Source organism: Notamacropus eugenii, chromosome 1, assembly GCF_028372415.1.
Source record: "Notamacropus eugenii isolate mMacEug1 chromosome 1, mMacEug1.pri_v2, whole genome shotgun sequence".
NCBI classification, from domain to species: Eukaryota; Metazoa; Chordata; class Mammalia; order Diprotodontia; family Macropodidae; genus Notamacropus; species Notamacropus eugenii.
This window is the reverse complement of record NC_092872.1, coordinates 489,869,431-489,883,601: the sequence shown is the minus strand read 5'-3', so window position 1 is coordinate 489,883,601 and position 14,171 is coordinate 489,869,431. Positions and strand designations below refer to the sequence as shown.

At 43.7% G+C, this 14,171-nt stretch overlaps 1 protein-coding gene across 6 annotated transcripts in view; it reads left to right on the top strand.

The window, feature by feature from the left end:
* Nucleotides 1-13,445, top strand: part of GPSM1 (G protein signaling modulator 1) — a 137,873-nt gene extending 124,428 nt beyond the window's left edge. For all 6 annotated transcript variants that reach the window (XM_072632949.1, XM_072632953.1, XM_072632954.1 and 3 more), the window contains 3 exons: nucleotides 5,233-5,389; nucleotides 7,118-7,326; nucleotides 12,848-13,445. In XM_072632949.1, coding sequence (XP_072489050.1) covers nucleotides 5,233-5,389; nucleotides 7,118-7,326; nucleotides 12,848-13,057 — 576 coding nt within the window. In that variant the 3' untranslated portion in view covers nucleotides 13,058-13,445. The remainder of the gene's footprint in view (nucleotides 1-5,232; nucleotides 5,390-7,117; nucleotides 7,327-12,847) is intronic.
* Nucleotides 13,446-14,171: the final 726 nt, after the last annotated feature.

Below are 14,171 nucleotides of genomic sequence, written 5' to 3'. Positions count from 1 at the left end.
GCTTAGCACAGGACCTGGAACATAATAGGTGCTTAATAAATACAAATTCCCTCCCTCCCTAAATGCTTATTACCTCCTCTATCCTTTCCATTTCAAGGGCTACAGGAAAGTTTACCAAGTTGGAGGACTGGGATCTAGACCTAAGTTTGGGAGGGTCCAAGTCAGAGTCAGATTGAGCCAAAGACAGGTTGGGGGTGGGAGGGAGAGGGTAATAAGCTAGTGGAATGGCCAGTGTGACTTCAGGCTAAGCACCCTCTTTAATGGTCATTGTCAAAAAAAAAAAATACACTTCCATTTTTCCTTGACCTTAGCTGTAAAAATAGACAGCCATCACAAAAGTTCTGTTCCCCTCTAGGCCAGCATCTACTTGGGTCAGGGACAAGTTTTTCTAGTTTCGGTACAGTCCCTCCCCTGGGATTAGCTGCACAGGGAGTTCCCTGGTGTCTCCAAAAGGGTGGTTGTGGGTCAGGAGATTCTCGGCTTGTAAAGGTGGCCCCAGCCCTTCACCCCAGAGGGAAGAAAACACTTTGGGATTGCTTGGATAGGTAGAGAGTGGGAGATCCTAAGGATATGACTAACACCCTCCAGGGTCAGCCTCACCTTCCCTCCAAGCCAAATTCCTAATTTCACCTAAGGAGAAATTTGCTGGAAGCTAGGATCACCACCTGATACCATCACACATGTTAGGGACATCCCCAAACATCCCTAACTTTCATTATAACCTGCCATGGATCTGCATCTAAGAATTTACCTAAACCTGTCTGGAGCCTGTTTATGCTCCCATCCTGTGTCACCTCTTGGGAAACTAGTTCCCTAAGTTTCTTCCTTACTGAGTAGAAGCAGGACGTCCTATATGATTGGTTTTAAAACTGCCTCCTTCAGGTTGCAAGGGGCTCCTAATTCTCCTAAGATTGGGTCCCTCTCCCCATAATTTGGAAGGAGCCAAGTCTGGCAGCTAGATGGAATAGTGGGTAGAGAGCTGGGCCTCAGATTAGGGGAAACTATTCCAGCCTCAGATACTTACTAGCTATGTGATCCTGGGCAAGTCACTTAAGCTCCCAGTGCCTCAGTTTCCTCAACTGTAAAATGGGGATAAGTACAGGACTGACCTTATTGTGAGGATCAGATGAAATATCTGTATAGTTTAGTGCAGTGCCAAGCACATAGTAAGCACTTTAAAAGCGCCTATTCCCTTCCCCTTCCCTTATTTCTAGACTTCACTCTTCAGATTGAAGAAACATCACCTGGTCTTTCCTCTTGAAGAGAAGTAGAAACCTGGAATGTTATATATAAACTCTTAAAATGTCAAAATTATGAATTCTGGGATAGAGTGTACTGGAGCCCAGAAGAAACCTTAATAAACACTTTGTGCAAAAGTCTGAGGGTGGGGGGGCAGGGACCTGATGCCCAGAGAGAGGAATATTGGTCACACAACAGATTCATAACAGAAAAGAGACTAGAACTCAGATCTCCTAATTCCTAGGCTTTGGGATTCATTTTTTTTCCAGAAACCTGTGATCATTTAAAAAAAAATCTAGAATATCCCCCAATCAGGACATACCCTAAAAGTTCAGCCTGTGTCTGCTTCTGCCTCCAGCTCTGTGTTCCTTCTAGCCAACAACCTTCTCCACCCCTAGCTTGAGCGGCCTCAGAAATGTTCTGTTTATAGGCTCAGTCAGGATGATAGCTGAGAGCACTTAAAGGGGGGATCTGAAGCAGCAACAGCTCTCATCTGAATCTGCTTTCCTGCTCTCTTCTCTCATCCCTCCCACCCCACCCCCTGCCCTGGATATAGATTTTAGGGAGAGAACAAGTGATATCTTCTTAGTGTTGGCATCCAAACTGGGAAGAGAGGGGTGTGACCCTCAGAGTCAGAGCAGGAGGTATTGCTTCTCATTTCTGTTGTATTAGGTGGAACGCTTGGGGAGGGAGTAGCTAAAGGAGAAACCTGAGGACTTGACTCCTTGCCTTGTCCTAAGGTCAGGGGACTGGGTAATAAACCCAGCATAGAATCAATTTCTAGCAAGTCTTTTTGGTAATGATCATAAGATCACAGAGAGCTGAAGTGAACCTTGTTCATTCATTTCGGTTGTGTCCAACTCTTCGTGCCCTCGTTTGGGGTTTTCATGACAAAGATACTGGAATGGTTGGCCATGTCCTTCTCCAGCTCATTTTACACATGAGGAAAACAGGCAAACAGGGTTAAGTGACTTGCCTGGGGTCACACAGCTACTCAGTGTCTGAGGCCAGATTTGAATTCAGGAAGATGAGTTTTTCTGACTCCAGGCCCATAAACTCTTATCTATGGCACTACCTAGCTGCCCCAAAAGGGGTGAATCTCAGAGGCCATTCATTTCAAAGCCTCTGATTTTATGGATGAGGAAAGCAAGTCACAGAAAGGTATAGGTTGCTCAGGATGGAGCACATATTAAGTGCCTAAGGTCTTCCCAACTCTAAATCCAAGGGCCCTGGTTCTAGTCTTATCCTGGCCCATGTGACCTTAGAAAAGTCATTCTTCCTACTAGGCTGTACTTTCCTCATTTGTAAAACAGGGATAGTAATTCTTCAAAACACTTGTCCATCATCTACAAGCATTTATTAATTGACTGCCATGTGCTAGGCACTAAAGACATAAAGGCAAAAAAGAAACTACACCTACTCTCATGGAACTTACTTTCAACATAGTAGATAAAATGTGTGTGTTTCTTCTTTGTTGCCAAAGAAGACCATGCCATCAGAGAAATGATGACATGACTTGCACTTGACTTTGTTTTGAGTGAGGGAGGGCTGTGCAGGTCACCAGCCTCACTTGTCCTCCAGAGCCATCTGAATCCAGTGACCAGATATTCCTCAGGATAACTGGAGATGACCCAGGACGAGGCAATTAATTAAGTGACTTGCCCAAGGTCACACAGCCAGTGAGTGTCAAGTGTCTGAGGTGAGATTTGAACTCAGGTCCTCCTGAATCCTGCACTGGTGCTCTATCCTCTGTACCACCTAGCTGCCCATGCATAGCAATATAAGGAGAATGAATCCTAAGTGATTAGAGGAAATGGGGGAGGGGAGAAGCATTAGCAATTGGGAGAATGAAGAGAAGTCTCACAGAGGAGACAGCATTTGAACAGAGTTTTGAGGGGAGCTTTGGAAGATAGAGTCTTGCACACTGGTGAGTAAGTATTATTCTAAAGACAACCCAAAGGTGCTCCTTCAGGAGATAGGAGAGTGGAAAACTTCCAGTAGGAGGGAGTGCTCTTCTCAGGGTTCCACAGGCCCCCTGCCCTGTGGCCAGGGTGGGCTGGCTCCCAGGCTCCAAAGCCCTGATTCGGCCAGTTTGGTCAGGCCCACAGCTGTGGCTTTTCTGGGGGCCCAGACTAAATATATGACAGTAGTCATTTAGGACTCCCTTAGAAGCCTGGAAACCTACAATTTGGTGCTAGTGAGTCTGACGTTTGCAACCGGCAGCACAGGAGTTTGGGGGAAGGGTAGTTCCTCAGAGGAATGGTACCCAGCAGTCGGAATCTCTGGAGGAAGTTTTCAGAGTTCTGGATCAAAGTTTCTGCCCTGGACTCTTACTGTCTTCAATGGGTTGATAGCCAGAGAAGGAATCAAACCTAGAAGGAGCCCTACATTAGATTTGAGGATCCAAGTCAGTACCCATCTCACAGACAGTGCACATATATGGCTATTCCCCATCCTCTTCCTTCTTTTTTCAACCCTTTAATACACTCCTCTTTAGTTATTGGGAGCCATCTCTACCCACCCACACCCACATGTCCCTGCAGCCCCTTTATAAAGGCAACACAGCATGGTGGCTAGACCTGGTTTCTAAGCCAGGAAGCCTCTGACGCTTGCTGACTCTGGGACCCTGGGGGAGTCACAACCTCTCTGTTCTGGTGAAAGGAGTTCCTATACTATGGAAATCACTAACCAGTCTCTCTTTCACCATCCTGCTTTCATCATTTGTCCTATTACAGTCTTTGTGCAGAAGTATGTACTGAGAGTGTGGTTAGATCCAGACCAAATTTAAAGAATACTATAGTGCTGTTCAAAACCTTTAGAATCTTTAGGTTCAGCACAAGGTAAACAAGATAAACCCCCACCTAACTGGAACTAGACAGGCTGGCTTTCTTTACTTTTCAGACTCAACCAAAGAAGTGTTTTTAAAGCTTCTTGCTTTCAGATACTTGAAAACAATTGAAGCCAATTGTTTGTTCTGCTTATCTCAAGTTAGAGGCAACTTGGCCTTCTCATTGTGCTCCATCAGCATTCTTTCCAAGAATGTTGGTATGGTACCCTGGTTGTTTCTGAATTACCATAAATGGCTGCCTGACTTGAGAAGGATGAGTCTAAGCTATCTGTATATAGTCCAAATGGAGTTTTCTCCTCCATTTGGGGGACAGTGAATGTTTGAATGCATTTTGGCCATAAAATACAGATGTACAGATCCTATACTCCCTTAGGAGTCAAACAAGAAAATAAAGAAGGTCATCCAGGATGGTTCTGAATTACTGGGGAGATCTGATTTACACCAATCACTGATTGCTGCCTTCACTTCCCACAACCTAATTTTGGCCCAGAACATTGAACAACAATAGAGGATAAGATGTCCTTATCATGGGGGTGGGGGAGGTGATGGGGGGTGGGGCCTAGAAGCAAAAAACCAAACCAAAACATCATGCTTCTTAGGACCAACACTCTTCTCCCCACCTGTTTCATTTCTATTGGTGTAAAATCTTTAAACATTCAAATATATTGACTTTCCTGGTGATGACCCATGGCCTGATCTGACTTGAAGTCAGGGGCCATATCTTTATTTCAATTTATCCCCCAACATTCAACAATAGTATTCTATTCACAAAAGACTCTAAATACATCAACCAGCAGATATTTATGAGCACCTACTATATGAATCCTAATATATTATAAGTGCTAATGGAGAGAGACAACAAAAACAAAACAAAAAAAGAGACACAGGAATCACTGGAAAAGACTGAAGTTTACTTGACTGTCCCAGAAGGAGAATCATAGGATTATAGGAACAGAGGAAAAACTAAGCCTGATTTTGTTAGCCTCTGCTCCAGCCATTAAGCTGACTATATCTAGAGCCTAAGTGAAAGATAGGGAAGAGATGGGGGAAAGAATAACTTTCTCCAGGATAAATCTATTCCCCTTCCTCTTCTACCATTTTGACTTCTCTTCCTTCTTTTTCTTCTGTCTCTCCTGTCCTTCCAGAAAATCCCCCGGGCTCCATCTGATGAAGAATGTTTCTTTGACCTACTGAGTAAGTTTCAGAGCAACCGGATGGATGATCAACGCTGCCCCCTGGAAGAGGGCCAGGCTGGGGCAGCTGAAGCTAACACCCCTACTCCCACCCTGGAGGAAAGAATATGTAAGTGGGAAATCAGGTTGAGGGAGGAATCGGGGTCTTGGAACCACAGGATCTAGAGTTATGGAATGCTAAAGCTGTCAGTGACTTGAAGGGGTCATCAAGCCTCCATTTTACAAATAGGGAAACAGAGACCAGATCTGGAGAACTGAATTGCTAAGGTGAAAGATCTAGAATTAAAACTCATGTTTCTTAAATTTTACTCTGTTGTTTATTCTGCTAAACTGAGCTGCTTCTCAATCCATCACTCCATTTCTGGATGAAGAGATTTCTGTCCCAAACATAGGAGTCTTCTGTCAATGAGTCTAATTTAAACTGAACCAAACTGGGAAGCTGACCTAGTGGACTGGATTCAGAGGCACCTGGCCTCAGCCACAACATAGATGTTTTCATCTATGTAAATGGAGGCAGTATCAGCAATAGAGATTCTGAGACAGGGGGATTAAAGAGCTGGGGAAAGGGCAGGCAAATGGGTGAATCATGCAGCCTTGCTTTTCCCTTTGCTGATTAGAGGACTGTAATTACACCCAGTTCCTTGTAATCATTGGGTGTCTATTACCAGGTTGTATATGTGCAAAACGGAAAGCTGCTCGATTTGCAAAGAAAGAACCCATGCAAATCAATTGCAAAGGGCTTTTTGAAAGTAATATCTCATCCTTCCCCCACCTCCAACCCATCCCCCATATCCTAAAGTTAGGCTTAATAATGGGGAAAAGCATGTAATTACCTTGTTCCCTACCCCCAGCCTTGCTGGCACACTCCTACAGTCAGGGCATTGGAGACGAATCCCTGGAGCATGTGTGGGAGGAGAAAGGCCATCCCCTTCTGTCACCTTCTGACAGGCTAAGGAGCTGGGGCCAGGGGACATGCAGATGTGCCGAGATTCCCATTGAACCTAGATGGAAAAGCAACTATGTGGTTTTGCACACACAGTTACAAGGGAAATTATCACTATTTCAACAGCTGTCCATGTATCCATGTGAGGGTGAGAAGAACAGAATAAAGATAACTGGTCCTCTCTGGGATTGAACCCAGGACCTTCACCTTATGAACGCTGCCCTTTTCCTCTCCTCTTCACTAACCATTGGGGAAATCTCAGTTGACACTTGAAAACTCTGCAGCAGATCATGAAGGTGCCTATGTCAGAGAGGCCTTCAAACCCAGCCCCCTCAGTTTCCAGGGGGCTAATGCTGAAACACCTATGGGAAGTAGAGTCATTATGATGGAGACAAGAAGATTGAGTTCAGGAGAGATACCAGGGTGAGACTCCGAGCACCTGCCTGGGCCCTCTATGTGGCAGAGACACTAATCCTGGGAGACTCAGGGTGTCAGTGGAGTAATAGGATAATGCCTAATTTGGCAGATATTCTTGTGCTATCTAGATCTCCCTAAAATTAGGCCTTTTTGATGGCATAATGGCAAGAACATTTGGCCAGGACTCAGGAAAACTTGATTTCTACTGATTTGGATAAGCCCCTCCTCCTCTCTGGTTCTCAGTTTCCCAGTCTGTAAAACTGGGACGGTTATCTGTGCCCCGCCTATTTCACAAGGTTCCAGTGATTCTCCAAATGAGGCCAAGAATACAAAAACACTTGAGAAAACCTTAAGGGCTTTACAGATGAGAATAATGATCCCTCCCTCTAGAGCTGGAAGCTCCAGGACGAGTCCAGCAGGGAGGGGAGCGTGCTTTCCCTGCTTCATTCCCTTTTTATGGTTGTATCCCTCCACCAGCTCAGTCATCCCTGATGGCTTCCCCTCAGACAGAAGAGTTCTTTGACCTTATCGCCAGCTCCCAGAGTCGTCGGCTGGATGACCAGCGTGCCAGTGTGGGCAGCCTGCCAGGCCTTCGGATTACCCATAACAACTTGGGTCACCTTCGTGGGGAGGGGGATGCTCAGGAGCCTGGAGATGAATTCTTCAACATGCTTATCAAGTGCCAGGTAGGATCATAAGATAGTAAATAGATTTAGAACCAAAAAGGACTTTAGGGATCATCAGGCCAGGGACTCTTAACTTTTTCTGTGTCATGGATCCCTTTGGCTGTCCAATAAAATGTACTTGCCCCTTCTGGAAATAACATTTTTATTTATTTTTTAATTAATTTTTTTTCCAGTCACATGTAAAAACAATTTTAACAGGTTTTTTTTTTTTAATTTTGAGTTCTAAATTCTCTCCCTCCTTCTCTTTTCTCCCCCCTCCTTGAGAAAGCTAGCAATTTGATATAGGTTTTACATATGCAGTCATACAAAACAGATTTCATATTAGCCATGTTACACACAGAAAAAAAGCACAAACAAAAAAGAAAGATAAAGTAAAATAAAAAGTATGCTTTGATCTATCTGCAGTCAGACTCCACAAGTTAGAAGTTTTCATCATATGTCCTTCAGAATTGTCTTGGATCGTTTTATTGCCGAGAATAGCTAAGTCATTCACATTTGATTATCATACAACACTGCTGTTACTGTATACAGTGTTTTCCTTGTTCTGCTCACTTCCCTTTGCTTCAGTTCATGTAAGTCTTTCGAGGTTTTTCTGAAATCCACCTACTCATCATTTCTTGTAGCACAATAGTTTTGCATCACAATCATATATCACAGCTTGTTCGACTATTCCCCAATTCAATTTCCTTCAGTTTCCAACTCCTTGCCACCACCAAAAGAGCTGTATATAGGTATATATACATATATATGTGTGTGTGTGTGTGTATATATATATATATATATATATATATATATATATATATATATATGTATATATAGGTCCTTTTCCTTTTTTTCCCCATTCTCTTTGGGATATAGATCTACTTGTTATATTGCTGGATCAAAGGGTATATGCCCTTTGGGCATAGTTCCAAACTGTTCTCCAGAATGGTTGAATCAATTCACAGCTCTACTAAGAGTGCATTATTGTCTCAGTTTTTCCACATTTCCCCCAACATTTGTCCTTTTCCTTTTCTGTACCTCAGAGTTGTTTTCATTTGCATCTCTCTAATCAATAGTGATTTGGAGCATTTTTTTCATATGATCATAGGTAGCTTTAATTTCTTCCTCTAAAGATTACCTATTCATATTCTTTGACCATTTATCTTTTTTTTTTTTATTTTGTAATGTTTAACAATCACTGCCATACAATTGTGATTTTATCCCCCCCACCTACCCCCCACTTCCCCCCTCCCTCCCCATGACTGCATACAATTCTGTATAGATTCTACATATACTTTCCTATTGAGTATATTTTCACTATAGTCATGCTATGTAGTCAGACTAAGATAAATGAAAGAAATCGTATAACAAATCAGAACATGATACACAAACACATACACATACACAAACATGATCTGCTACAATATGTGAGTGACTTCCATATTTCTCTCTCTGAGTGTGGCAGGCATTTTGCCTTGAGATCCTCCATTGGGATTTTTTTTTTTTTTTTTTGGTAAGAAGTTCTTGTGTTATTACAAAAATCTAAGTCTACCAGAAAAAACTCTCACACACTGTGGTTGTTGCTGTGCATAAAGTTCTCCTGGTTCTGCTCCTTTCACTCAGCATCAGTCTTTGACCATTTATCAATTAGAGAATGATTTGTGTTATAAATTTAACCCCAGTTATGATGCTACATGCTCAAGATGGAAACAGCCCTTTTATGGGTAGTATGGCTTGTCATCCTATGGACCATCAAAGTAGAAAGTGATTTTAGGGGTCATTCAGTCTCACTTCATAATTTTAAAAATGAAGTATGTTATGGGATCAATAGTCATGCATTCTTAACTTCTCAGGATTGCTCTGATTTCCAGAAAAGAAAAGTATGCTTTTATGAGGCTTTGAGAAAGAAACATCCTTGTCTGTCTGACAGTGTGTTTGGAAGAAAATGGTCTCCATAGCCCTTGTGGGTCAATCCATTCTTGATCACAGGAAAATACGAACTTGGAATTGGAAGGGACCTTAGAAACCATCTAGTTCAGGGGTTCTTAGTCTCTTTTGTGTCATGGATGCCTTTGGCAGCCCAGTGAAGTCTATGGACCCTCTCTCAGAATGATTTTAAATGCACAAAATAAAATTCATAGTATTATGAAGGAAACCAAGTATACTAAAATATGGTTCTCAAAATATATTTTTAAAAAAATTTCATGAAACCCCTTCCCCCATGATTCTAGTTCAACTATATCATTTTATAGAGAAGGAAATTGAAGCCCAGGGAAAGCAAGGGACTTGGCTAGTTACCCATTCAACAAGCATTGCTATCACCTTCTGTGTTCTTGGTTCTGCAACAAGTTACATTTTGGGGGAGACAAAGGAAGAAGAGACACAATCCTTCCCCATGTGGAACTCACAGTCTAACTGGGGAGATGTCTTACACACGTAGGAGATTAGGAGATTAGAAAGACAGGTCAAGGAGACAGGAGAGACTACAAGGCAGGCTGTGCTAAAAACCCCAAGTCCAAATCCCAACAAGTCCACAGAGAGACGTCCTTGTCCTAGCCTGTTCTCTGAAAAGCCACACAGCAAAAAAGTCCATTAGGATAAATAGAAGTGATGAATGCTTTAGGAACTCAGAAGAGCAAATTGGAATTCCTGCTCCTATACAATTTACAGTCTCCCTAGGAAAGATAAAGTTAACCTACTTAGAACAATTGGAGAGCAATAAAGATAGTCCATAATCATTTACCAAACTTGTGTAAGGGATCAGGAGACAGGCTTCATGGGGGCAGAAGCAAAATTTTCCTGAGTGCCTTCGATGTGCCTAGCCCCACACTCGGATGCCATAGAAGATTCAGTGACAGGTAAGCTACAGTGTTTCTTCTCACATGATTCAATTAGGTAGGATTTGGATAGTTGAAGAAGGAGGAAGAAGAAAGATGTTCCAGGAAAGGAGAACAGCAGAAACCAGGCAAGAGCAGGAATCGTAGGTTAACCTAGAAGGAACAGAAAGGGGAAAGAAAGAGAAGGTTATACTCCATTTGGTTTTCTGAAAAAGACTGGCATCTCTGGGTCTGCTGACTCAAGCTGGCAATGATGAAGGGTGGGGCTGTGTTCCACCAGGAACAGAATTTGTTTATTTCAACAGAAAATAAATAAACCAACAAAACACAAGTTTCAGCAAACCAACCAAGGAATCCCTGTGGCCCAAACTTATTTCAGAAAAAGAAAAAGGGAGGGAAAAAATAGAAAAAAATTCTAGAAACAAAGAAACCCCACCTCAGATGCACTGAATCATGAAATCTACATGTGTAAACATTGCCTACTTAAATTTTCCTCATCATACTAAGTCAATATGCAGCTCCCAGAGATCTTTACATAAGGTTTACCAACCTCCAGTTCTACTTGAGTTTGATACCACTCCATCTACTAAACCACACTGCCTCATTTTCAAAGTTGCACATTAGACAGTGGAATTAGTCTAGTCAGAACTAGAACTCTGGTCCTCTGAATGTCCTTGGCCCCAAGTCTGATGTACAGTGTAGCTTTGGGGTGATCCCTCTCACCCTTGGCTTTCCCACTTCCATTTGTACGTCAATGAAGTGAGCACTGCCCTTTTCCATCATGGACAGTTTACCCAGAGTCGGCTCCAGGAGGCCCCAGGGCGGGAGCTGTCCATAAATTATGTGCAGGGAGAGCCAAGCTAAGCCTCGAGGACAAGCAAAGCCCCTCATCAGGTCTGGGCTCTGGGATGAAACACCATCACTCCTGCCCCTGATGTAGCTCTCTCAAACCGGATAAATGAGATTAGATAAATGAGGAGTTCTCTTCCTGAAACCCTGGCTCCATTCTTCTCTCGGTGTTTATTTCTCTCGCTGTCTAGCCGCTGTCCAGTTATGATGTTACATGCTCAAACAGCCCTATTATGGGTAGTGTGGCTTGCAGGGAATTTTAGCTCTGGTGATATAGTTTATGTTGGCTGGACCCCCTGTGGTAACTGTGTGGAAGGATGTTTTTGAGAATGCCCAGGTACTCCTAATTATAAAAGATGCCTGATCCATTTAAAACAGTGAGAAGCCTCACTGACCCCAGTGATTTAAAGGACACCCAAAGGCAGGGGAAGACCCACCCACCCACCTCTGGGTTCCTAAAGTTCCACCAAGTCATGAAAGTATTTAGGCATACCTGGTAAAACTTCCCCAGGGAAGGGTAAAACTATCCACTATTATGAGCCACTAATAACTCAGGAGGAATTGGACATGACAGGGATGAGAGAGTACAACCTGGGAAAAGGCACATGGGCAGGTAGGAGTTGGGGAGGGCAAAGGGGGGGTCCCAAAACAAGAGGTGGAAGGTAGCAAAGATGAACTTGAGAGACTTCACAGTTTTGCTCAGGACTAACCTTTGTGTCTTTTAGAGTCTAAAAACAGTTCCTGTTGTTTTCCACCCACAATGGTCCATGAATTGACTGTCCTTATTTTGAGCTACAAAATTTGGAGTATTGCAATTATGTCACAAGAAAATAAGGGATATAGAACCCTACTGTAGAAATGACAACCTAATCATCAAAATGCCTTACACTTAGGAAGAAAGGGCTTTGTAAATCTGTATATGCTATACATATGTTAATAGCTGTCATTATTATCAGATTTGTTGACAGTCACCTAACAAAGAGCAGAGTTTTTAAGGGGAATAGAAAATAGGAAGGGTGAATTTTGATAGGAACAGTGGGCTCAACAAAGACCTGAACCTATCAGGAGAACCCAGCCCAAACTGGACAGCAGTTTTGTTTTGTATTGATCACCCCAGCTTCATAATAACCAAAAAGAAAAATAGAATGAGTGAGCACTGGAGTCCAGAACCATGATTGAGGATTGGTTTCTGATGTTTCCTTTACTGATGAAGACTACAGATTAAATATCAAATTTAAATTAAAACTAAATTAAATACAAAATTGATTAATAATTAAATGTTAAGCACCAACTATGAGGCAGAGAGGTAGCACAGTGGATAGAGCACTGGACCTCGACTCAGAAAGACCTGAATTCAAATCCATCCTCAGATACTTTCTAGCTATATGACCCTGGGTAAGTCACTTAACCTCTATCTACCTTGGTCTCTTCAACTGGGAATAATATTTAAACATTAAATCATATTAAATATTAGATTGTCCACCACTTGAATCCAAGGCACCTTGCAGGGAGGAATATGAATGTTCTTGCCATATTTCACATGAGCAAATCAGAAGGGCAGGAAAGCTGGCCAGTCCATGAGGTAGACACTACCTTGCTCTGTGTTTTCTCTGCATTCATGATTCAGTATAAATATATATGTGCTTAAAGGTCAGCCTCAGAGAGAATTCTATTAGGGACAGTTACAAATGAGTATTAGTCATCTGCATGGCACAAAAGGAAGAGGAGCCCTGGATACCAGAAACAAACAAAAAAACAGCCTGAGTTTTACCAGCGGCTGCCCACGTGTAAAGTGTGTATGCCCAGCTGGGGAGTGTCTTTAACTCTGCCTCTGTTTCCTTGCTTTGGTACAGTCCTCCAGAATAGATGACCAGCGTTGTGCCCCACCTGACACAATGCCCCGTGGGCCCACCATGCCAGATGAAGACTTCTTCAGCCTCATACAGAGGGTACAGGCCAAGCGGATGGATGAGCAGCGAGTGGATCTTGCCTCTGGTCAAGAGGAGGAGGCAACCAACATGCGGTCAGATGCCCCGCAGCAGTGCCGGCCTAGTGCCAGCTAAGGCCCTCCACTGGAGGACCCTCCAGGACAGGTGTAAATGGAACACACCTGTGCATCCCTGAGCCCTTATCTAGGATCTGAGGAAAGAGAGACTTTCTTACCTTCTTCCACCTGTCTCCAGGCTCTAGGGGAAACCACCAACCATGTGCACACTCTCATGTGCCAAGAGAGGCCAAGAAACCCCGGTGGACACATGATTGAGCTAGGCACTGGAAACCCAAATAGATGTGAACAGCTGGCCCTTCTTACCATAGCCTCAGAGGGCATTTCCTGGGGTCAAGGGTAGATGTTTGGGGAGACAGCACGTGCTAGAATCTTACAAGGGAGTGACTGGTCCTCTCCTTCACCCTGTCGAGCCCAGAAATCCCAGATTAAATATGGTAAAGGAAGGGGCCCCTCCTGTCCAGATGGCTCCATCCCTGCTGCTTTCCCTGACCTGGTGTATGAATAGTAAGAGGCAGGCAGAAGCTACCCTGACAAAAGTAGTCAAGCTGGCCCTAGCTCTCTGCCCAGCTAATTCCCTTTTCCCACTCCTCCCCTCAGCCCACCCTCCAGCCATCCCACTGAGACCAGAAACCTGACAAAGTGCAATATAGTTTCAGCCCCTCTGAACCATCTGTGCCCCTCAGCTCACCACACTCCCCTCCTGTCCCTGACCAAGTGTGAACCCACCGGGCATGCCAGCAATGGGGATTCACCAGGGGATTCCCATGACTTGACAAAAACTTCCCAAGGAGCTGCAGGACTGAGGTGAAGACATTTCTGTCCAGTTCATAGTCCATGTGCTGGATATATACTCACTGAGGGTCACTGGCTAAGTGATGGTGCAGCCCTCAGGCATCCATGCCATGTTGGAATCAGCAGCCAAAGGACTAAGCAGCTCCAAGCTTGGATTTCTTCCTCCTATCTCCTCTCTGGTTGTCAGTTTTCCCAGCATCCATTTGAACTTCCTAGGAGCCAAGAGCAGCAAAGAGGGTCCCCCACCAACAGGCCATTATTGGTATTGCCAAGATAGTGAACAGGAAAAGAGGGGGACAGAGGAGAGACGTCCCTACCAGCAGCCTAGCAAACTTGCCAGTTCAGCCATAGAACTGTAAACCCCTAGATTTGGTGGT